Source organism: Grampus griseus (assembly GCF_964374135.1).
Source record: "Grampus griseus genome assembly, chromosome: 16".
In the NCBI taxonomy this organism is placed as follows: Eukaryota; Metazoa; Chordata; class Mammalia; order Artiodactyla; family Delphinidae; genus Grampus; species Grampus griseus.
The window spans coordinates 31,427,822-31,453,661 of NC_139010.1; the positions used below are offsets into that span (position 1 = coordinate 31,427,822).

The following is a 25,840-nucleotide window of genomic DNA, read 5'->3' on the forward strand; positions in this document are numbered from 1 at the left end:
GCCAGCAATGTGATGGGGGCTCAGGGAGTTAAAAAGAAAGAAATCTTGCTCCAGGCAACTTCAAAACAAAAATCCCTCATGCCACAACTAATTTGTTCTAGGCTAACACATTGCTCTGGGAAAGCCATACTCTCCACTTCAAAAAAGGTAAAGACAAAAAATAAAGTCAACAGACATTTGGGCAAGAGTGGTAAAAGCATTTCACAGGCTGTTAGGTTTCTGACAAAAGCAGCACACTCCAAAGCTAAAGGGCAATTTCCCATCAAAAGATGATTGAAAGGGAAGCAGTTATCAGTGATGCTACAGGAGGTCCAGACGAGGTTATGGAAATAGGTGTGTACTGACTCGGGTCCATTTCGCCCTCATCAGCCTCGTGTGCTCTGGCTCACTCACTTGCATCTCTGGTTTATCAGTCCTGGTTTCCCAGTATGCAAAGGGCCGTGCTTCTCAATCCACGGTGGGGAGAAAAGGGACACAAAGCCACAGCAGTTCATGGCCTAGCAACTTGGATTGTTCACTTCATCATGTGTTGTAAGTAGATAAATACATCAAAAAATCAAGAACAAACAAACATAGATTATGGAGTACAGAGCAGAAATGAGAATTAGACACTGGAGAGAAATCCTTTCCCTGTGGTCTTATGGAAGAACAAGGTAGGATGTGTTTTCACTCCTCTGCCATCAGGGGTACTTCTGCGGCAGTCTGAGAAGCACAGGCAGAGAGGAGTGTCTAGCTCAGCCCTGTCCCCGGAGACTACTATCTTACACCTGTACATACAATGGAGAAAAAGCCAGCCCTCCAAGTGTGTCCAAGCCCTCCTGCGGCACTGGAATAGGTTCTTGGAGTCCCTTGGAGTGATATTAATAATGGGTTATATAAATAGTTGCACAGTGAGAAGCAGAGCCCGAGGTAGGTACTGTCACCCCACCTCCGTGTATTAGGAATCAGAGGCTCAGTGAGGTTCGATGACGTGCCCTGGGATGCACTTGGGTCCAAGCTCTCCTCCAGCAATGCTTTGGTACATGTGGTTCCGGCCTGGTCTTCATCATTCGAAGGACATTGTGTGATTTGGAACATACTACCTTTGTAGGTTGTTTATTTCTAGGGTACCATACATCTCTCAATTTTTCCTTTTAAATACCAAGACTGGATAAATTAGAGCTCAGGTACAGAATAAGCAAACACTCGGCAGTCAAGATCTGCAGACCCCATCCTGCTTCACTGCTAATGGCCTACATTTCTTCAGGTTACCTGCATGTATCCTGTTTCAGCTGTCTTCACGGCTGTGTCAACCAGACCTTCCCGGCCAGCCATCGTGTGGAAGAAAAACTCGGTTGGTGTCAAACCTGAATAAAAGCTGTTAGCCACAAAGCCTTTGGCAGCTGGGAGCTAAAGAGAGGTAGGAAAAAAAGAAAAATCTAACAAAAAAGTTCAAGGTCCACAATTCCAAAGCCCATTCAAATCAGAAAATGCCTCAACTTCAGGTTAGAAATACCCAGCCAATGCACTCTCACGTTTTATGTCCTTTCCTAAAGGAGAAACAATTTAGCCCAGACCATCCTTACCAGAGATAAGGAGGGTGAGGCCCCAGCCAGGGTTGGTGCTGGTGCCACTGGCAGCCAGGTGGCTCGTGAGAGAGAAACCAAAGCTTGGGCTGCTACCCCTAGACCAGGGAGGCAGTTACCAAGCTCGGCTCAGAGGGCAACCTGCTGACTGTGACAGCTTGCGCCTCCCCTGGAAAACAACTCCTCCCAAGACACCCTTCCTGTGGGCCAGACCTGTCCACCTCCAAAACATAACCGTGTGCTGCTAATGTTTATGGGGATTCATTTTGGGGCTGTTGAAAATATTCTAAAATTAGACTGTGATGATGATCATACAACTCTGTGAACATACTAAGATGCTGAATTCTATACTTTAAATGGGTGAATATTATGACAAATGAAATGTATCTCAAAAAAAAAAAACCTGTAAAAGAAACACACATATATAAAACACCATATGAAATGCCAAATGGCCTTTGATCTGGATAGGTCTGTGTTCCTTGGAGGACAACTCAGATGAACAGGCTAACCTCCTGCTTCCCTATTTCTTTTAAGGGGCAGCTGGCATTTCTAGGCAGGCACCATCTACTCCGAAGGCTAGCACTGGGTATCCCTGGTATTTCTTCCTAATTGGTCAGGCTTTGACTATGAGCCAGATGAGCATAGTCAGGTACCACTCCAGTGACCAGCTGGTTGCCTGACCCCTAGTGACTTCTGATCTTGGGCAGAGAACCTGAGTTGTTCCTGAGGCCGCCCGATACAGAGAGTATCTGTCCATTCTCAGTACAGTAGTCCTATCTCCCCAGGAGGGGCTGGACAGAAATCCTACAGTTCCACCGGGCAGGTACAGCTGGGGCATCTCTGCTTCAGTGCAAATAACAGCTGACTCCATCCAGAATTTACTAAGTGACCAAATCTGCTCTAAGTTGTGCTCTGCTGACGCTAGTGTCTAGACCACGAGGGCCAATGGAACCCAGAAGTCATTTACAAGCAGAGTTTAAGAATTCCAGAGAGGGAAACCTGGAATTTCCTGGTCGTTTTACGTGTTCACTGTTTAAAAATCCTTATACTTTTATGTAAGTGCCCCCCAAGTGAGCACACAGATTGAATGCACATGTATGAACACTTGAACACTTGAACACTTAAGGTAAGTTGGATGGGAATCTGAAATCCACCCTCTTGGTCCAAACTCAAGTTATACAGCTCTGAGTTTAACAAGGCTCCTTCTACAGGACTCAAGTTTGGGTTGCAGAGGGAATAACCCCGAGCGGCCGCAACCCTTATACACCAGCTCCAGGAGCCCCTTGGTTGGCAGCCCCAGAGCTTCTGTGACTCTCTTCTGCACTGCTGAAGGTTGTCCTTCAAAGTTCTGCCTCATCCGCTACTGCTTACCTTTGAGTGTTTTTCAAAGTGAGGCAAGGACCTGTTTTCAAAGCCATCTGGCACTCGAGAGCCACTGATGGCTTGCTGTCCCACACAGGCAATCATCTGTGATATGTTAATGAAGGAACCTGGGGAAGCAGGTCAGGAATGTAACATTCATTTACCAAAACGACATTAAATGAAGCGCAAGCAGATCTGTGGGATAAAACAGGAATACGTGGCACAGCCCCCTATCCTCAACAAGTTCATAGTCTAGGGACAGTAAAAGTCAGAACTAGAGCAACACAGGGTAGAGCTATCAGTAACACAAGAAAAGCCGAGCAGGGCTAGAGCTGCTCAGGGGCGAATGAGCACTTTGGGGCTGGAGGAAAGACTTTCAGAGGAGTCTCCCAGAAGGCAGCGGCAACCAGCTGGACATCTGGAGGACATTATGACGTAGACATAGAAGACGTGGGGGAGGAATTCCAAAGTGGGTGGGAGAGTGGGAAGCAAAGACACAGGATAGGAGTGTGGGGTATGTACCAGGAGCAGGGAGTAGGAGAATATGGGGTGAAAGGCAGCAAGGTGAAAGAGACTGGACTTTATTCTGTCAAAAATTTACAGAAACAGGAAAAGCAGGAGGTTCTGAATTTGAGTGCAGTATCATGAAACCTAATGCTTTCAGGTTATGGCTAACTATGACATTTAAGTGTTTTTAATTATCATCAAACATATTATTTTAAAAATCCGCAGGTTTTCTTTCTTTTCTTTAAAAAATAATGTCAAGTTTACTCAAAGCACCCTCAAACTTAGAAACCCACACACATGACCAATGTTTCTCCAAAGGAGTTGGACTTCTAAAAATGCAAATAATTAAGTCTCTTTCTCTATGTATTATTTAAAAAACTTCAGGCCTTTATAAACAAAAGGCCTGAAGTTTGTTTTTTTTGAAGCGCAGCTTGTGGGATCTTAGTTCCCTGACCAGGGATTGAACCTGGGCCCTGGCAGTGAAAGCCTAGAGTCCTAACCACTGGACCGCCAGGGAATTGCCAGGCCTGAAGTTCTGACTCGCATTTCCTAGAACACAACCAGCCAGCCCACATGCAGCGCCATGACAGCAGCGGCCGGAGGGGGGCACTCACCTTTAGAGCCGCAAAGAGCCATGGTGAGGGGGCTGTTGCTCTTATCCAGCTCCCGGAGGCAGGCGCTGCCCGCGTGGTCGCGGATCACAGACAGCTCCTTCAGGATCAAAGCCTGGCAGGAGAAAGGGAGATGCGTGGTGGCTCTGTGATTACCGAAGTTCAATGAGACGTTTAAGGAAACGTGAAGAATTTCAGCAAGATGTCAGATTTCCAGCAGATAAAAGGTTTCAGAGCCTTAGAAGACCAAGATGCCCTGTCTCCATAGACTGACATCTTCCACAGGCTGCCATAATCGGTATGTAAGGAAAAAACAATCCTTGGGCAATTCTTTAAACGGCCAATAAAGTACAATGTGCTTGCTTGGCTTTGGGTACAGTACCCTATACGGCAATGTATCCATATATAAATTACTGTACATACTCATGCATGTGTATACTGTGTCTAAACAAGTATAGTATCTTATACTTTATAACAAATTATGTAATATGTAGTAAAAGAGAATTGCTTGTGCTATTTGTAAAATTTGTCTCTCTGCTAAGAACACACGTGAATTACCACCAGTTAAGTATGTTGTGGGGTGACTCTATAGGAATATTCCAGTCCATGAGCTCACCCAGATTGTCATCTCTGAACTCACAACTTACAATGCTGAAGCAGTTAGGAGTCATGCTTCCATTAAAAATGAGTACAGCTGAGGCCTCAGGTAATTTTCTATGTGAGAAACACCCATTTCTCTCTCTCTCTGTTTTTCTTTAAGAGTTAGTGAGATTAAGAATGAGCTAAATGCCATCCACCAGAGGGCAGACAGCAGAAGCAAGAACTACAATCCTGCAGCCTGTGGAACAAAAATGACTTTCACAGAAAGACAGACAAAATGAAAAGGCAGAGGACTATGTACCAAATGAAGGAACAAGATAAAACCCCAGAAAAACAACTAAATGAAGTGGAGATAGGCAACCTATCAGAAAAAGAATTCAGAATAATGATAGTGAAGATGATCCAGGACCTCGGAAAAAGAATGGAGGCAAAGATCGAAAAGATGCAAGAAATGTTTAACAAAGACCTAGAAGAATGAAAGAACAAACAAACAGAGATAAACAATACAATAACTGAAATGAAAAATAAACTAGAAGGAATCAATAGCAGAATAACTGAGGCAGAAGAATGGATAAATGAAATGAAAGGCAAAATGGTAGAAATAATTGCCAAGGAGCAGAGTAAAGAATGAAAAGAAATGAAGACAGCCTAAGAGACCTCTGGGACAACATTAAATGCACCAACATTCACATTATAGGGGTCCCAGAAGGAGAAGAGAGAAAGAAAGGACCCAAGAAAATATTTGAAGAGATTACAGTTGAAAAATTCCCTAACATGGGAAAGGAAATAGCCATCCAAGTCCAGGAAGCGCAGCGAGTCCTAGGCAGGATAAACCCAAGGAGAAACACGCTGAGACACATAGGAATCAAACTGACAAAAATTAAAGACAAAGAAAAATTATTGAAAGCAACAAGGGAAAAATGACAAATATACAAGGGAACTCCCATAAGGTTAATAGTTGATTTCTCAGCAGAAACTCTACAAGCTGGAAGGCAGTGGCACGATATACTTAAAGTGATGAAAGGGAAGAACCTACAACCAAGATTATTCTACCCGGCAAGGATCTCATTGAGATTCAACTGAGAAATCAAAAGCTTTACAGACAAGCAAAAGCTAAGAGAATTCAGCACCACCAACCAGCTCTACAACAAATGCTAAAGGAACTTCTCTAAGTGGGAAACACAAGAGAAGAAAAGGACCTACAAAAACAAACCCAAAACAATTAAGAAAACGGTAACAGGAACATACATATTGATAATTACTTTAAATGTGAATGGATTAAATGCTCCAAGCAAAAGACACAGGCTCACTGAATGGAAACAAAAACTCGCTGAAAGTGAGGGGATGGAAAAAGATATTCCATGCAAATGGAAATCAAAAGAAAGCTGGAGTAGCAATACTCATATCAGATAAAATAGACTTTAAAATGAAGAATGTTACAAGAGACAAGGAAGGACACTACATAATGATCAAGGGATCAATCAAAAAAGAAGATATAACAATTATAAATATATATGCACCCAACAGAGGAGCACCTCAATACATAAGGCAAATGCTAACACCTATAAAAGAGGAAATTGACAGTAACACAATAATAGTGGGGGACTTTAACCCCTCACTTGCACCAATGGACAGAAAACTAAGGAAACACAAGCTTTAAATGATACAAGAGACCAGACAGATTTAATTGATATTTATAGGCCATTCCATCTGAAAACAGCAGAATACACTTTCTTCTCAAGTGCACACAGAACATTCTCCAGGATAGATCACATCTCGGGTCACAAATCAAGCCTCGGCAAGTTTAAGAAAACTGAAATCATATCAAGCATCTTTTCTGACCACAACGCTATGAGATTAGAAATACATTACAGGGAAAAAACCATAAAAAACACAAACAGATGGAGGCTAAACAGTACGCTACTAAATGACCAAGAGATCACTGAAAAAATCAAAGAGGAATTCAAAAAACACCTAGAGACAAATGACAAGGAAAACACGACAACCCAAAACCTATGGGATGCAGCAAAAGCGGTTCTAAGAGGGAAGTTTATAGCAATACAATCCTACCTCAAGAAACAAGAATCTCAAAAAAACAATCTAACCTTACACCTAAAGGAAATAGAGAAAGAAGAACAAACAAAACCCAAAGTTAGCAGAAGGAAAATAATCATAAAGATCAGAGCAGAAATAAATGAAATAGAAACAAAGAAAACAATAGCAAAGATCAATAAAACTAAAAGCTGGTTCTTTGAGAAGATAAACAAAATTGATAAACCTTTAGCCAGACTCATCAAGAAAAAGAGGGAGAGGACTCAAATCAATAAAATTAGAAATGAAAAAGGAGAAGTTACAACAGACACCGCAGAAATACAAAGCATCCTAAGAGACTACTACAAGCAACTCTATGCCAATAAAATGGACAACCTGGAAGAAATGGACAAATTCTTAGAAAGGTATAACCTTCCAAGATTGAACCAGGAAGAAATAGAAAATATGAACGGACCAATCACAAGTAATGAAATTGAAACTGTGATTAAAAATCTTCCAACAAGCAAAAGTCCAGGACCAGACGGCTTCACAGGTGAATTCTATCAAACATTTAGAGAAGAGCTAACACCCATCCTTCTCAAACTCTTCCAAAGAATTGCAGAGGAAGGAACACTCCCAAACTCATTCTATGAGGCCACCATCACCCTGATACCAAAACCAGACAAAGATACTACAAAAAAAGAAAATTACAGACCAATATCATTGATGAATATAGATGCAAAAATCCTCAACAAAATACTAGCAAACAGTATCCAACAACATATTAAAAGGATCATACACCACGATCAGGTGGAATTTACCCCAGGGATGCAAGGATTCTTCAATATACGCAAATCAATCAATGTGATACACCATATTAACAAACTGAAGGATAAAAACCATATGATCATATCAATAGATGCAGAAAAAGCTTTTGACAAAATTCAACACCGATTTATGATAAAAACTCTCCAGGGCATAGAGGGAACCTACCTTAACATAATAAAGGCCATGTGTGACAAACCCACAGCAGACATCATTCACAATGGTGAAAAACTGAAAGCATTTCCTCTAAGATCAGGAAGAAGAGAAGGATGTCCACTCTCGCCACTATTTTTCAACATAGTTTTGGAAGTCCTAGCCACGGCAATCAGAGTAGAAAAAGAAATAAAAGGAATACAAATTGGAAAAGAAGAAATAAAACTGTCACTGTTTGCAGATGACATGATACTATACATACAGAATCCTAAAGATGCCACGGGAAAACGGCTAGAACTAATCAATGAATTTGGTAAAGTTGTAGGATACAAAATTAATGCACAGAAATCCCTTGCATTCCTATACACTAACAACAAAAGATCAAAAAGAGAAATTAAGGAAACAATCACATTCACCATTGCAACAAAAAGAATAAAATACCTAGGAATAAACCTACCTAAGGAGGTAAAAGACCTGTACTCAGAAAACTATAAGACACTGATGAAAGAAATCAAAGATGACACAAAAAGATGGAAAGATATACCATGTTCTTGGACTGGAAGAATCAATATTGTGAAAATGACTGTACTACCCAAAGCAATCCACAGAGTCAATGCAATCCCTATCAAATTACCAATGGCATTTTTTACGGAACTAGAACAAATCATCTTAAAATTTGTATGGAGACACAAAAGACCCCGAAGAGCCAAAGCAGTCTTGAGGGAAAAAAACAGAGCTGGAGGAATCCGACTCTCTGACTTCAGACTATACTACAAAGTTACAGTAATCAAGACGATATGGTACTGGCACAAAAACAGAAATACAGATCAATGGAACAGGATAGAAAGCCTAGAGATAAACCCACGCACCTATGGTCAACTAATCTATGACAAAGGAGGTAAGGATATACAATGGAGAAAAGACAGTCTCTTCAATAAGTGTTGCTGGGAAAACTGGACAGCTACATGTAAAAGAATGAAATTAGAACACTCCCTAGGACTTCTCTAGTGGCGCAGTGGTTAAGAATCTGCCTGCCAATGCAGGGGACACAGGGTTAATATATGGTCTGGGAAGATCCCACATGCCACAGAGCAACTAAGCCCGTGAGCCACAACTACCGAGCCTGTGCTCTAGAGCCCGCGAGCCACAATTACTTTGCCGCAACTACTGAAGCCCGTGTGCCTAGAGACCGTGCTCCACAACAAGAGAAGCCACTGCAATGAGAAGCCCACACACCACAACGAAGAGTAGCCCCTGCTCGATGCAACTCAAGAAAGCATGCGCACAGCAACAAGGACCCAATGTAGCCAAAAATAAATTAATTAAATAAATAAATTAAAAAAAAAAAAGGAACACTCCCTAACACCATACACAAAAATAAACTCAGAATGGATTAAAGACCTAAATGTAAGAGCGGACACTATAAAACTCTTAGAGGAACATGTAGGAAGAACACTCTATGACATAAATCACAGCAAGATCTTTTTTGACCCACCCCCTAGAGTAATGGAAATAAAAACAAAAACAAACAAATGGGACCTAATGAAACTTAAAAGCTTCTGTACAGCGAAGGAAACCATAAACAAGACTAAAAGACAACCCTCAGAATGGGAGAAAATATTTGCAAACAAAGAAGCTGACAAAGGATTAATCTCCAAAATATATAAGCAGCTCATGCAGCTCAATATTAAAAAACAAACAACCCAATGAAAAAATGGGCAGAAGACCTAAATAGACATTTCTCCAAAGACGACATACAGATGGCCAAGAGGCACATGAAAAGCTGCTCACCATCACTAATTATTAGAGAAATGCAAATCAAAACTACAATGAGGTATCACCTCACACTGGTCAGAATGGCCATCATCAAAAAATCTACAAACAACAAATGCTGGAGAGGGTGTAGAGAAAAGGGAACCCTCTTGCACTGTTGATGGGATTGTAAATTGATACAGCCACTATGGAGAACAGTATGGAGGTTCCTCAAAAAACTAAAAATAGAATTACCATATGACCCAGCAATCCCACTACTGGGCATATACCCTGAGAAAACCGTAATTCAAAAAGACACATGCACCCCAATGTTCACTGCAGCACTACTTAGCCAGGTCATGGAAGCAACCTAAATGTCCACTGACAGATGAATGGATAAAGAAGATATGGTACATATATACAATGGAATATTACTCAGCCATGAAAAGGAAAGAAATTTGGTCATTTGTAGAGACGTGGCTGGACCTAGAGACTGTCATACAGAGTGAAGTAAGTCAGAAAGAGAAAAACAAATATCGTATGCTAACACATATATATGGAATCTAAAAAAAAAAAAAAATGGTCATGAAGAACCTAGGGACAGGACGGGAATAAAGACGCAGACCGACTAGAGAATGGACTTGAGGACACGGGGAGGGGGAAGGGTAAGCTGGGACAAAGTGAGAGAGTGGCATGTATATATGTACACTACCAAATGTAAAACCGATAGCTAGTGGGAAGCAGCCGCATAGCACAGGGAGATCAGCTTGGGGCTTTGTGACCACCTAGAGGGGTGGGATAGGGAGGGTGGGAGAGAGATGAAAGAGGGAGGGGATATGGGGCTATATGTATACGTATACCTGATTCACTTTGTTATAAAGCAGAAACTAACACACTATTGTAAAGCAATTACACTCTAATAAAGACGTTAAAAAAAATGTGGTACGTATATACAATGGAATATTACTCAGCCATTAAAAGGAACGAAATTGGGTCATTTTTAGAGACATGGATGGACCTAGAGACTGTAATACAGTGTGAAGTAAGTCAGAAAGAGAAAAATATCGTATGTTAACACATATATGTGGAATCTAGAAAGATGGTACAGATGAACCAGTTTGCAAGACAGAAATAGAGACACAGATGCAGAGAACAAACGTATGGACACCAAGGGGGGAAAGCAGTGTGGGGAGCGGTGGAGGTGGGATGAATTGGGAGATTAGGGTTGACATGTATACACTAATTTGTATAAAACAGATAACTAATAAAACGAATTTAAAAGAAAACAATGAGCTAAAGGTATGTATAAAATAGATAACTAATAAGGATCTACTGTAGAGCACAGGGGACTACTCAATACTCTGTAGTGGCCTGCATGGGAGAATAATCTAAAGAAGAGTGGAGATGTATACATATATATATAACCGATTCACTCTGCTGTACACCTGAAACTGACACAACATTGTAAATCAACTATACTCTAATAAAAATCAAAAAAAAAACAAAAAGAATGAGTTAACTGTGAACACCTCACACAATGCTGCTTTCTGTCTGCTTTAAAAAGTTCATTTCATCAGAAAATTTCTTACTGTTCAAAAAACCTTTCTTCTCTGCTTAGGTGAGTTAAAGCTCTGAGCCCCAGGCTACTGGGGAGGCAGAAGAGAGCCAGGCAAAACGCTGGTGCAGGCAGACTGCTGAGCCAGGCTGCTTCAGAGAATATGCAGGACTCTCAGGCAACTATGACTGTGACATGTGCTGGTCCAGTTCTCAGCTAACCTAGCTCCAAATGTGAGAGGGCAGCACACTGGTATGTGACTCTCAGACAGGAATTATCCACGTCTCTTTCAAAGACCATCCATTCAAAGAACTGTGGTGTCAGTCTCTAGCCACAGAATGCTGGAAACAGGAAGGGCAGAAGCACTGAAGTATCAGGTACAGAAGGGGCCCAAGCGTGATGCTGGAGCAAGAGCAGCACCATGTGGCCAAATGAACAGGCGGCCGTGTTTTCACCACCTAGAACATGAAATGCTGGAAGAGATGCAATGGATCTAACGGGAGGCCCTCACCACTTTAGAACACACACAAGCTGCACAGCACAGAGATGGGCTAAAGCCACTGCCTTTCCTTCCCACTCACCTCTGCTCCTTCTCCTCAGGGCCTACAGCGCCACCCAGTGATGAAGTGGCTAAACTGACCAGAAGAGCCAGACTCACCTCCAGGGTCTCCTCAGCAGTGCAGCCAGGCTGCTGCTGCAGCTTGCCTGTGTTCAGGGCTTCAATGTACTCATCACATTTTTTGTAGCCAGCATTCAGCAACTCATACTTGGCCTTCAGCAGGCCTTGGCCAGGTGTGACGTCACCAATCCCAATTGAGAATCCACGGTTAGCTGCAGAATAGTTGCCCGGGAGAGCAGGAAGAGAGAGCCACGGATGTTAGTCAACCTGCTGCACAGAAACAAGTTTAAACCTTCAGAGAACTTGTTACAACCCAATTAAACAAAATGTTCCTGTATCAGTCTCTAGGGAGTTACACAACAATGACTAAGACTCACTAACTCCTCTGAGACCTCACAACCTACAGTGATGTCCCAACTAACTACACTATAAAGCAGACAGCCACTAAATAGTAAAGAGTGCCTGAGAAAGCCAGCTATGGAAAGTGGGCCACCTGATTGCTGGTTCTCAGCATCGCAGAGACCTTTCTGCCCCGATTCTCTCTTTCAGAAATTATTATTCCGAAATACAGAGACTAAGAAACAAATGTAAACTCCACCTTTGATGGAACTATACAGTAATCCTAACCCTTATATCTGCCTATGAGAGGTTACTGGCTTAGTAGGGTGGGGAAGGGGATGCGTAAAAGTGGCTGCAGAAAGGAGGGCCATGAGTCTGGAAAGTCTCAGAAACAAAATCCTCAGGTTCTGTGGGAGGTAATATAGGTGCTGGAAACAGGGAAACCCAGTGGAAAGTTTGTACAGGCATACCTTGTTTTATTGTGCTTCACAGATATTGTGTTTTTTAAAAAATTGAAGGTTTGTGGCAACCTTGTGTTGAACAAGTCTAAAAGCACAATTTTTCCAACAGCATCTGCTTACTTTGTGTCTCTGTGTCAAATTTCGGTAATGCTCATAATATTTCAAACTTTTTCATTATTATTATATTTTTTATGGTGATCTGTACTGTGACTACTATGACTCACTGAAGGCTCAAATGATTAGCATTTTTTAGCGATAAAGTATTTGTAATTAAGGTATGTACTTTTTTTTTTTTTTTTTTTTTTTTGCGGTACGCGGGCCTCTCACTGTTGTGGCCTCTCCCGTTGCGGAGCACAGGCTCCGGATGCACAGGCTCAGCCGCTATGGCTCACGGGCCCAGCCGCTCCGCAGCATGTGGGATCTTCCCGGACTGGGGCACGAACCCGCATCCCCTGCATCGGCAGGTGGACTCTCAACCACTGTGCCACCAGGGAAGCCCTGTACAGTGTTTTTTAAGACACAATACTATTGCACACTTAACAGACTATAGTATAGTGTAAACAACTTCTGTAACCACTGGGAAACCAAACAGTTCATGTGACTTGCTTCACTGTGGTATTTGCTTTATCGTGGTGGTCTGGAACTGAACCTGCAATGTCTCTGAGGTCTGCCTACAAGAAACAGGCCCCAGATCCTTACGCCTCTGAGAGACAGAGTGATAGAGAAGGTGTATTTGGGGATCAAGAATAGGAAGTCTTAAAAAAAAAATTAAAATAAGGAAAGAAAAAGAAAAGAACTACCAGCAAGGGACTTCCCTGGTGGCGCAGTGGTTAAGAATTCGCCTGCCAATGTAGGGGACAAAGGTTCAAGCCCTGGTCTGGGAAGATCCCACATGCTGCAGAGCAACTAAGCCTGTGCGCCACAACTACTGAGCCTGTGCTCTAGAGCCTGTGAGCCACAACTACTGAGCCCCCGTGCCACAACTACTGAAGCCCATGAGCCTAGAGCCCGTGCTCCACTACAAGAGAAGCCATTGCAATGAGAAGCCCGTTCACCACATCGAAGAGTAGCCCCTGCTCGCCACAACTAGAGAAAGTCCATGTGCAGCAATGAAGACCCAATGCAGCCAAAAAAAAAAAAAAGAACTACTGGCAAATAAGAACAATGGTTGGGTTGGAAATTAAATATATGGTAGTGAAAAAAACTTTTAAAAATCAATAAAGTTGTTAAAATAAAATTGAATCCAGAAACAAAGAAATGGACAACAGGGAAAATGAGAGAATCAGTCCAAGAACTCTAGTAGATAATGAACAGAAATTCAAAAAAGAAAGAACAGAGAAAGTAAAAGGGAGAAAATGATCAGAAAAAGTACAAGAAAATATCCAGAACTGAAGGACACAAGTTGCAGATTAAGAGAGCTTATACAATGCTCAGCGCGATGAGTGACAACAGACCCATCACAAGGTTGTGTCATTGTGAACTTTCAGAATGCCAGAAACAAAGAGGAGTCTCAAAGCTTCCAGAATAAAAAGACAATTCAGGATAAACAACAAGGTTCTAATGTGTCTAGCACAGGGAACTATATTTAATATCCTGTGATAAATCATAATGAAAAAGAACGTTAAAAAAATAGATGTGTAGAACTGAGTCACTGTGCTGTACAGCAGAGACTGGCACAACGTTGTAAATCCACTATTGCTTCAATTAAAAAAAAAAAGACAATTCTAATATAAAAATTGGGAAATAAGAACAGAAATACACTTTACAGCAACCCTTAAAGCTACAACAGAGTAGAGCAATCCCTTCAAAATTCTCAGGGAAAATAATCTTCAGTCTAGAATTCTACACCCAGCCAAAGAGTCAAGTATAAGAGTAGATTAAAGATGTTTTTGGGCATGCAAAAAATCTCCTGGCCTGTGGTATGTTCAAAGCATAAGCAAGCAAAGGTAATAGAATAGTGCAAGGATCGTAGAGAAATACTGAGTAACCCTGTAGGGCTGAACCGTGGAAGACCCAGAGGGTGATAGTCTTGCACAGGTACCTTGGAAGCAGCCCATGAAGGGCCCTTTATGTAACAATCCTATCTGATGGACGTTAGGGAGCTACTGTAGCTTTTGAGAAGAGAACTGCAAAGCAAATTCAAATCTGCAGCCAAACTAGTCAGTACCAAGTTAATTTCATTAAGAAAAGCATAAATAGTTTCGCCGGGAACAAGTATTCTTTCCTTTGTGTGTGTGTATGTGTGTGCGGCAGGGGGATGAAACAGTAAAAGAAACCCCCGAAACACCAATAACTCCTATCAATAAAACGAGGATGCTGAGATACTCACACAGGTAGACGGGGGCCAGCCTGGCGAGCCGTGACATCGCATCGGCAGCTTCGTTCTGCCCCCAGTCTCGCAGCAGAATGTAAAAAATATTGTTCTTGGATCCTGATCCCAGCGTTCCTTTGTCCATGCTGCCAGTCATCAGCTCGCTGTTCTGGATAGTGACGTCTGCAAGGAAACAACGATCACGGACTTACACAGACAATTATTACTTTGCCTCATTCCAAAAGGAATTTGAGGCAGTTGAGAAAATGTGTTCTCGCATTAAAAGTTAAAGCAGAACAAATAGATAGGCTCTTAAAGAAAATTTTTTTTGAGGGAAAAAAAGAGAAATCTGGGAACTTCTGAAAAGCATGAAAGGTCTAGTTAGTTACCCTATAGTTCTAACTCTGAAAGGTACTAGTTGACACTCATTGTCCTTATCTGTGAACTGTGGATGACAGTATCAAGCTCTTGCCATCTTGATGTCATGGGGATGTTTTGAGCATCAACTCAATCATGTTCAACGAAGTGTTGTTTATAAAGCACTTTGGTATTTACCTAAGACACTGAAGACTAACAGTGGCACCATCATGAAAAGCCTAAACAACAAAATGAAATTTGTATCTAGAAACAAACAAAACATAATCTAAAACAAGAAGCCAAAATACGTTAAAGACCAGAGAGTATATTTTCAAAAGAATGGTTATAAACCTGGGGAAAAAATATCAGTGCCCTTCAAAACATTTATTCTTCATCATGAGACAGCAGAAAACCCTTGACCCTCAGAGAGACTCTGCGGTTCAGTTCTTTAGCACAGAGCTCTGCAGATCCACTTCTCGTCACTAGGCCTTGCTAGCAAAACCCATTCTAAATCAGTGCTACTCAAAGCAGCCTGCTGGGGAACTGCCTGTTAGCAGCCTGGGACCCAGAAAGTAAATGCTGCCTGAACGGCATTGGTGTGTGGACCACACTTTGGGCTGAATCAGTCTAGGGGACTCAGATGGCTCACATTTAAATTCTCTCACTGTGAGAGTACCATTAACATATATACACTACCAAACGTGAAATGGATAGCTAGTGGGAAGCAGCTGCATAGCACAGGGAGGTCAGCTCAGTGCTTTGTGACCACCTAGAGGGGTGGGATAGGGAGGGCTGGAGGGAGGCTCAAGAGGGAGGAGCTATGGGGATATATGTATACATTCAGCTGATTCACTTTGTTGTACAGTAGAAACTAACACATTGTAAAGCAATTATACTCCAATAAAGATATTAAAAAATAAATAAGTAAACAAATAAATCCTCTCACTGTTACACCTGATCTTCATGTTATCAAAACATCCATTGACCAGGTGAGGCAGGTTAAAAAAATTAGCCTCTTCAGTTATACTTTTTAGTCACACTTTTAGGCAATGAACATGTTTTTGGATATAAAATAGTAAATTAAATGTCTTAAATAACGAGACCTTTGTACGGCAAAAAAAACACAACAAAAAAAGGAAGAGAAAAGAATTTGCATTAATTAGTAGAAAAGAGTCTCTCAACTGAGACAAACACGAGAAGAACATTCTAATCCTTGGGTTGGTCATGTGTCTACACGATCTCTACCTTTTAGAGAAACACCACCTGCATTTCCCTGAAGAACAAAGTTCCTGCCTAAGGCTATAGAGAAACTTGGGATTTGCAGGCTAAGCGAAGGTAACTGTTGGCCACTTGCTTTCTTGACCCCCGGCCCCACCCCATTGCTTTAACTCACAGGAATCATTGACGCAGAGGTCTTCTCCTTTGCCACAGTACTGCTTGCCCTTGGTTCGGAGGTTGGCCCTCACTGGATTGTCATCGCTGGGTCTGAGGATGACGCTGAAGATCTGCTTTCCCGTCCACAGGGTGACAGGCTGAAGGAGGAAAGAAGCCAGAGCATCGGAGGGCTGAGCCTGGTCTCAACCACCCTTCATGCAAATGAGGCAAGATGGTCCAGTGGTCACACACCAACCGAGCCGCAGCAGCATGTGTACACTAAGGCCCCTGGTGCGTCCATACAGCCACACACACACACACACACACACACACGTGTGTGTGTACACACACAGCTCCTGCACAAACCTTTAGTATTGTAGGGGGTGGGAGGCGAACTTTAATTTTCTCATCCTTGCCCACCAGTATTGAAGCAATGATCTGGCAAGTCTTGGCTCGGTCAAAGAAAGTGTCCTTAAGAGTGAGGAGATAGGCACCTGAGGAAAGAAAAGCGACGAAATTGTGAGAAAAATCGTAAGGTTTCAATTTTAAAATAAATGTGGACTATTACTAAAAGAGTGAGGTAACAGTAAAACACAGCTGCTTCTTGGCTTTCTCCTCCAACTAGAACCCAACCTCCACAGGGAAAGCGACTTTGTTTGACTGGCCGCCATGGCCCCAGCACTTAGAAAATAAAAATGTCCTGCGTATGGCAGGAGTTCACTAAATAACCCACCAATGCAACACATCTCAAGTAGGTTCACAATCACACTTAGTAAACAAACAACAGAATTAAACACAGGCAATGAAACAGCTTTTCAAGTGGACACATGAACACGGTGAATGAGAATCCTCGTGTTCCAAAGTCTCCTTTCAAGTGAATTCCACAAACCCACCTGTCAGAAAATCCTGAATAGCAGCAATTAGTGGTTCTCCATTCCTTGGGGTTACAAGATTTGCTTTAGTCTGAAGGAAAAAGGAACCCAGTAAGTTAGCCATCCTTGGATACGTGATGCAGCCCCAAAGACCTGCACCACAAAGACTCTGAACTGTTATGAAAAAATGAAGAGTAGCAGGAAGAAGAGGCTGAGCGCTGGAAGCTAGGGTCCTTAACCGCAGCTTTGTCACTAACTTCCATCCCTTAATCTGTCAAGGGGAGAGAAAAATTACCAGCGAGACTGACCTCAGAGGTTCCTGCACTCAAATACTGCATGAAGTAGTTTTGAGTTTCTATAAAGAACACTTTGGGTATAAGATGTTATAATTAACAAATGCTCTCCTCCAAAGAAAATTTACTTCTGTGAATGAATGATGAGTAGCACTGTGTTATGTCTGAAGTCAGTCAATTCCACACTCTACAATGATGGCAGAATTGTCGAATTTCTCTTGCGTCAGACATTAAGTTTGAACAACAGGATTTTAATTAAAATGTAGTGAGTGCCCACAGTGGCAAAAATGGGTGCTGCTTGTTCAGTGCATTATTGACCAATTTAAAGAAGGTTCTGTGCATCAAAGTGCATTTGCTCAAATCTTTTAACTGAGGTGTCACTGACCACGAGAGCCAACAGTCAAGTTTCTGCTATACCCTTCTCTTACCCTTTCATAACTGGCGCTCATGTATATCTACTCTCTTAGGAACCCACATTACAGGTCAGAAGACACCCACTCCGCTCAACTCCCCACCTATCAGAGAAACTAACTCCCTTATATACTGCAGGGTGTTTGCAAACAGGACAGGCTCCCCTTTCCCTCCTTTTAAGGCGCTTTTCCTCAGAAGCTGGGCTGCACCACCCTACGTACCCCCATGAGAACAAGGGCTTCTGCTTTAGCTTCTTCTGTTTGAGGAAGATGAAGGTTCATTTCATCACCATCAAAATCCGCGTTGTAGGGTGTACAGACACACTCATTAAATCTGAAGGTGCGGTGGGGTTTGACCCTGGCCTGTGGAATACAAAAAACAAACCAGGAGAAGGACTTAAGTCTTTTATCTAAAACCTTCTTGGTGCCCATACGTTTGTTCTCTAGGTTCCACATATATGCGTTAATATACAATATTTGTTTTTCTCTTTCTGACTTATGGACACTGTATGGACACCAAGGGGGGAAAGCGGAGGGTGGTGGTGGTGTGATGAATTGGGAGATTGGGATTGACATGTATACACTAATATGTATAAAATGGATAACTAATAAGAACCTGCTGTATAAAAAAATAAATAAAATAAAATTCAAATAAAATAAAAAAATAAAAATAAAAGCTTCTTAGTTTCAACATTAAAAAAATGGCTTCCTGGAGAACTGGACACTTTACATTTAAGGAAGTAAATTTCCAGTATGTTCTGGCAAGTAACACGTCACTTGTGGTCTCATTCAAGTAGCTTTATTAGATCAAAACAACACAATGAATTTGCTTTAATACTATGAGGCAAACATCAACACAGAAGCCATGAGAAAGGGGTTCCCACTGGCCAATGATGTCACAATTTGCTATTAAAAGGTTAATGGCAGAAATTGAACAAAACACACTGACTAAATAAAAACTCATGATGACACTGAAAAAAAGGAAAGCCAAAACAAACAAAACCCCCAAACCAACCTAGTTGGAAGAAACTGAGCACCGAAGTTTTATGCCCTAAACTGACAAAAAAGGAAAAAGAATTAGACGCTGCTTCTGCCTTTCCTTGATGAATTCTATTTTTTGGGTAAGTAAATAGCCCTAATTAACAAGGGAAAATTATTAATTACAAGAGTGGTAGGTATTAAATGTGAAAGGAATGTTAAATTAGAAAATCACTGTTTTGTGACCCAATGAAATAATGTAGGCAATGATCATAAATGGAAGAGATCATTAAAGAAAAGGCTAATGAGGGACATTTCAAGAGAGGCACCAGGCTGAAGCATCTGAATCCCTAACCTTCTCAGCATAACTAAAGTGGGCCAGCCAGACAACATGTGTCTCCTGAAATATGGCAAGAGGAAGTAGCCAGCACCACCTATGAGTTATTTTGGCCAAAAAGTTGAACCTGAATCTGATCATCCTTTGAGAGCTAATTTCCAGTCTACAGGAATAAAATGAAGCATGAAGGAACCCTTACACCACACACAGGCAGACAAACAGACAACATGCGACATTCTTCAGGACAAATGACCTGCTTTTTTCCAACAATGACACTGAAATTAAAAGAAGGAGGTGGGACATTACCAGATCAATAGAGGCTTCAGACATGTATCAGCTAAACGTAATGTGTAGACTTTGCATCTTGATTTGAACAAACTAGTTGCAAAAAGATTCTGAGACACTTGGGGAAATCTGACTATGGACAGGGTACTAGACAACACCAAGGAATGACTTCATTTTGTGAGGTGTGACACTGGCACTATAATTACGTGTGTCTTGCAGAAGTAAACTGAATACACATGGAAAAAAGACATGGCATCTGGGTTCACAAAGAAAAAAGAGAGAGAAAACTAGTGTGGCGAAATCTTGAAAATTACTTACTACAGAGGATGGGACTGTGAGTTCATCACAGTACTCTTTCTATTTTTGTATATATTTGATAATTTTCAAACAAAAATATTTCTATGCTAAAATGCCCCAAAGCCAAGCAAAAGTTTCCAGAAAGGGAAGGCTTCTGTGTGCCTCCTAGATCTCAATAATCATAATTCCATAATCATAAACTGCATCTTTGGTATTTTTACCACTGAGCAAAAAGATTGATGTAATGTTTTCACAAACTACTAAAAAAAGGAATCTAGAAAAACACTACCTTAGGAGCCTGTTTAAACACTGTGTGCAAACGCTCAGGGATTTAATGGCTTTGCAGACAGGAGAATTTATGAATATTCAACAAATTAAAGTTGCATCTTGTTTCCATTTTAAATCTCCAAAAAAGGAACTGCTGCTGTTGCAAAAAGTAAACCACCCCAAAAAATATGGTTCAAGGTCTTAGTTGGAGGACTACTGCAAAGAGAAATCCTGTAAGCATTTTAGTTCCTTAGTTAATATGCTATTTTAAATCAAGTCAATTTTCTGCCATATCTATTTTACATAACTTTGTGCACACACATATATGTATATATGTTGTTTGCAAGTGAAATTACGGTAGTCACTTTCACACTAATTTTCAATTAGTTCCTGTTTTACTGTTGTATGAATAGTATGTTACAACTATTAAAAACATTGAAGGGAAGTTTGAAATTTAAGAGTTTCACTCAAACTAAAAAACGAGAGAAGAGGAAAACCAAGAGTTATGAAAATTTGAGATTACTGGCAACTTAAATTTTAGAAGTCTGGAATTTAGCATGGCACACACAGCAAAGTTCCACCCAACAGAAATAAAAACCAGTCTCATGCTCACCAGATGCGCCATAATGCTCAATTTGTGCAGCGAAGGCTGCCGATTGAACAGAACCACGTCTCCATCTATGAGGTGTCTCTCCACAATGTCCCCATACTTGAGCTCCTGAGCCATCTTTTCTCTGTTTCCGTATTTCAAAAACCTTAACATACAATAATAGACATAATCTGTGAGAACAAAGTTTCCTCAGCAAGTTTCTCCCTCTTCATATCAGGATTCAGTCTCTAAAATGATCACTTTTCATTGTATTTAAGGTGCCTCCATACGCCATTAATTAAACTACAACAACAACAATAAAATTTTATTTTATTTTATTTTTTTGGCTGAGCCGCATGGCTCGTGGGATCTTAGTTCCCTGACCAGGGATCAAACCCTGGCCCCCAGCAGTGAAAGCGCTGAGCCCTAATCACTGGACCCGTAGGGAATTCCCTAAACTACAACAAACTGCTTGTAAGATCTATCTTAATTTTAGAAACGTCAAGATATGATAAAAGCATGTCTTGGAATCACAGAAATAGAGTAATAAACCAGCTTCTCCCACACGGCCCTGGTGATATGTCTGAATCTCATGAGATAAAAAGGCACTGGTGGGCTTCCCTGGTGGCGCAGTGGTTGAGAGTCCGCCTGCCAATGCAGGGGACACGGGTTCGTGCCCCGGTCCGGGAAGATCCCACATGCCGCGGAGCGGCTGGGCCCGTGAGCCATGGCCGCTGAGCCTGCGCGTCCGGAGCCTGGGCTCCACAACGGGAGAGGCCACAACAGTGAGAGCCCCGCGTACCGCAAAAAAAAAAAAAAAAAAAAAAAAAAAGGCACTGGTGATCAGCTCATCTCGCTGGGAAAAGCCAGAACGGGCAAAATGCATGTCTCCTGGGCCATGAGCACACTGAGGTAACCCCAGGGCGCCCAGGTGACATAGAAAATGATCTGCTTTCATATCCCAATGCATTCTGTCTTTCTAGATCCAATAACATTAAATGCTATGGAATAAATGAACACTGTACGTACATTCAACAAGCCAAGCAGAGCAAACGAGCAATGTACCTAGGCTCACTGCAATTTAAATAGATATTTTCCACGTGCTACAATATCACAACAATTGTACTTTGGAGTGCATTCTGTGCTAAGTATGGTGACAGTAAGCTTGGTCATGAGAAGACAGTTACATCCAACCAGATCGGGAAAGCATTACCTTTTCATTTGCATGTGTCTCTGCTGAATGAAATTGGCTCCTGGGTGAACTTCAGGGCCATTTCGAACCAGCTTCCTCAAAAAGTTGATGTTTGCCTTGTTCACCTGGCGGACCACATTATAAAGCAGAATGAGACACTGTTAATTCTAGAAGCTAGCACACTATACTGAACTGGATCTCAGTCGTTACTTTCCTTATCTCGTCCTAGGAGAAAGAGAGGCACCTGCAGGCACCCTGCTGCCAGGGTCTTGAGTGTAAGGACAACAACGGGATGGTACCAGGTTCAAGTCTGAACTTGGTCACTCACTTGCTGGGTGACAGGGCCAAGGCCTTTACCGGCCTTTGGTTTCCCTAGTGGTTCAACGAGTGGACTGGAATGATCTATAGGGACCTTCCAGCATTCTGTAATCCTAAAAACAGGTGGCAGCTTCATCTGCAATGATTTTCCATGGGCTTCTAAGGTTTAAAAGTTGTGACAAAGCGATAAAGAGGCATGGACATATATACCCTACCAAATGTAAGGTAGATAGCTAGTGGGAAGCAGCCGCATAGCACAGGGAGATCAGCTCGGTGCTTTGTGACCGCCTGGAGGGGTGGGATAGGGAGGGTGGGAGGGAGGGAGACACAAGCGGGAAGAGATATGGGAATATATGTATATATATAACTGATTCATTTTGTTGTGAAGCTGAAACTAACATACCATTATAAAGCAATTATACTCCAATAAAGATGTAAAAAAAAAAAAAAAAAAAAGAGTTTACCAGAGTTGCTGGGGGAAAAAAAAAAAAAAAAGTTGTGACACCAGCACCATAGGCCCTGGTCTGTACGGCCATGTCCTGTAGCCTCTTGGACAACAGTCTCATGGGACACCACTTCAGAGAAGGAAATTCTGGATCATCAGTAACTCAACTGAGGACACTTTCTACACAAGCTTAACCAGAAGCCTCTGTGGTTTGGGCTAATTATGACTCTCAAGGGCAAAGCCAAGGGCAATCAATATCCTCCTGTTACCAGGCCTTTCGATTATCTACACCTCGGTTTAAAAAAACTACTGTAAATACCAGTTTACACTCATGATGAATAAGAACTGAGTGTAAAGCAGTACAGCCTTTCTGGTTATGCATCAATAGCCTTAAAATATTCAAAGTCTTTGATTCACTGATTCTAATGTTTTAAAAATAATAACTATCCCAAGAAAATTAACTGGTGTTGTGTTTATCATAAGTTACTTTAACACCTGAGGTATGAACTAATAAGACAGATGTTAAAGATGATATTATTTGGAAAAAAAAAAGTTGCAGACTTGTCTGTTCAATGTATATCTGAGTATATATACATAAAGGCAGACACAACTGTGGCTGTACGTGTTGTAGATATTACACGTGGTGACATATGTATGAAGCAAACTGGAAAGATAAACACACATGCCAAACTGTGGGTCAGGTGGGTTACTGGGGATTTTCCACTGTCTGTTGTTTGGAATCTCAGAACATGACACAAAAGACTGGATTCAGACAAAATATTGAGCAACTCAATGTACCCACCTTCTCAGGGAAAGTTAGAATTTTGGCCACGTGAACTGGCACAGCTACCTCATCAATTCGGAGGTTGGGGTCAGGTGAGATGACTGTTCTGCCAGAAAAATCCACTCTTTTTCCTGAGAGATTGCCTCTAAATCGACCTAAATAAATAAAAATATATCACAGGCCTCCAAGGTACAACGTGTGCTGTTGGGGGCAATGTGACCAGAAAGCCCAAGGTGAGTCCGTGACCTCCAACTAGATAAGCTGGACATACGTTCCCTAAAATGAAATAAAGGCAGTAGACCGTCTCCTGCACACATCTTTGGACACGTACCCTGTTTTCCCTTCAGGCGCTGGACGAACCCTCTGGTCCATTTCTTGGGCGCCATGTTGAGGGGAATGCCTGAGAGCTCACTGTTAATGTAGAGGGCGCACTGCAGCTGCAGGAAATCCCAGTCTTCCATGATCATCTGGGTCTTAGCTCCTGATATCCGATGCTAAGAATAAGCAGAGGATAAACAGAAACAAGCCTGGTCCATTTGACTTTCTCCATCAGACACTTCTGTTTTCATGCTAATGGGAAGCACTGACCTTTTTTTTTTTTTTTTTTTTTTGCAGTACGCGGGCCTCTCACTGTTGTGGCCTCTCCCATTGTGGAGCACAGGCTCCGGACGCACAGGCCCAGCGGCCATGGCCCACGGGCCCAGCCGCTCCGCGGCATGTGGGATCCTCCCAGACCGGGGCACGAACCTGAGTCCCCTGCATTGGCAGGCGGACTCTCAACCACTGCGCCACCAGGGAAGCCCCACTGACCTTTTTAATGACATCATTTAGGAAAATGATTTCTGTCAATTTCATCGTCAGATCATCTTCGTTGGTGCCAGACTTCAAATCGCTCACGACAGAGGGTCTAATACACAGAGGAGGCACTAAAAGTCGTGTGAGAATCAAATCGGAGGGCTTTCCAGCTTCTGGATTCATCAGAAGTAGAGGGACATCTTCAGCTGGGATTCGTTTAAATAAATTCAGAACTACTAAGGGATTCAAGTTTTCCTATGGAAAGGAGGGAAGGAAGGAGTGGAGATACATGTTAGTTTTCCACAGCTTAGGCAAAGGTTTACTTCTACATGTCCTCTAACCTATCTGCCACTTAAATGATAATACGCCCAAGTGATGACAGAGACTTCTGATAACATGCTACGTTGCAAGGGCCCTAAAAATGTTCATGCCTTTTATTCCAATAATTTAAGCCAACAATTCCACTCCTCGTAATTATTCCAAAGGGTATGATTTTAGAAATTAACAGAAAGATTCAGCTACAAGGATGTTCACTAAAGCTGTTCTTAATGGTGAAAAGCTGGAAACAGCCTGACAGGTGACTGAGTCAATAAAATCATGGTACATCCATACATGGAAAACTATGAAGCTATTAAAAACAAAAAAGAAGCTACGGAAATGTGGCTACTGCCATGAAAGGTGTTCACAAAATATTGGTAAATGAGATAAGTATGTCTATGATGTGATCTAATCTGGGGGAAAATGTACATCTATACAGAAAAGAGGAAATGGAAGGGTTTACCAAGGTGTGAACAGAGCTGTCTTTAGATGAGTGGAATGATCATCTTTTTGCTTCTTTTTTTACATTTAAACTTTCTGTAGTGAACTTATATTGTCTTTGTATTAACTTCACTTAATAGAAGTGCTAGGCTCTAACAACTTACTCAAAAGAACTATGTAAATTATCATAGATATTCAAACATCAAAGCTAAGAATGGTCAGATTGTGTTGTTGCTGGTTATTAAATTTTCTTGGGATCAAAGGTTTTAACTGAGACTATATGTTATAAGCAGCATTTGCTATGCAATAACTTAATGAGAAGGGGAACAAAGTTAAGAAAGAAACGTTTGAACAGCCAGCTACTGCTCTTAGAACACTGCCAATGAAAAGTTTCTGTGGTCCCGCCCTGGAGGATGGCAGTGCAGCTGGGTTCTTCTAGGAATCCCTCCAGAGGTTTTCCGGTCTGGGTCCCTGTCCAGAGAAGAATGCCCCTCCTCAGCACCCCTGTCTCCCAGTGATGGGCACCTCGCTGCCACCAGAAGCAATCAGGGAGGAAGTATAAAACTAATAGAATTCTAGAACGGCATGAAGGCCAGATGTCACCTGCAGTACCACAGTCAGTCCTAGATGAGAACGTCATGGAGCTGGAGGCCGTCCAGGAGGGCAAGGAAGGCAGGAGGACTGGCAGGAGCCTGGAAACCAGTTCTCAGCAAGAGCAGCTACCCGAGAGTGACAGAACAACTGCATCCCAAGAGGCACGTGGAAGAGGCGGCTGACTTACTGTTACGCGCCAGGAA

At 41.9% G+C, this 25,840-nt stretch overlaps 1 protein-coding gene across 2 annotated transcripts in view; it reads right to left on the reverse strand.

Moving 5' to 3' along the window:
- The window catches only part of POLR3A (RNA polymerase III subunit A), a 51,274-nt gene that overhangs the window by 17,456 nt on the left and 7,978 nt on the right, over positions 1-25,840 (reverse strand). For both annotated transcript variants that reach the window (XM_082674087.1, XM_082674086.1), the window contains exons 6-19: positions 24,300-24,539; positions 23,821-23,983; positions 23,508-23,644; positions 21,964-22,067; positions 20,775-20,916; positions 18,220-18,360; positions 17,316-17,385; positions 16,789-16,916; positions 16,442-16,580; positions 14,710-14,874; positions 11,620-11,792; positions 4,049-4,160; positions 2,937-3,055; positions 1,252-1,389 (exon numbers count right to left, since the gene is read on the reverse strand). In XM_082674087.1, the coding sequence (XP_082530213.1) occupies positions 1,252-1,389; positions 2,937-3,055; positions 4,049-4,160; positions 11,620-11,792; positions 14,710-14,874; positions 16,442-16,580; positions 16,789-16,916; positions 17,316-17,385; positions 18,220-18,360; positions 20,775-20,916; positions 21,964-22,067; positions 23,508-23,644; positions 23,821-23,983; positions 24,300-24,539 (1,971 nt within the window). The remainder of the gene's footprint in view (positions 1-1,251; positions 1,390-2,936; positions 3,056-4,048; positions 4,161-11,619; positions 11,793-14,709; positions 14,875-16,441; positions 16,581-16,788; positions 16,917-17,315; positions 17,386-18,219; positions 18,361-20,774; positions 20,917-21,963; positions 22,068-23,507; positions 23,645-23,820; positions 23,984-24,299; positions 24,540-25,840) is intronic.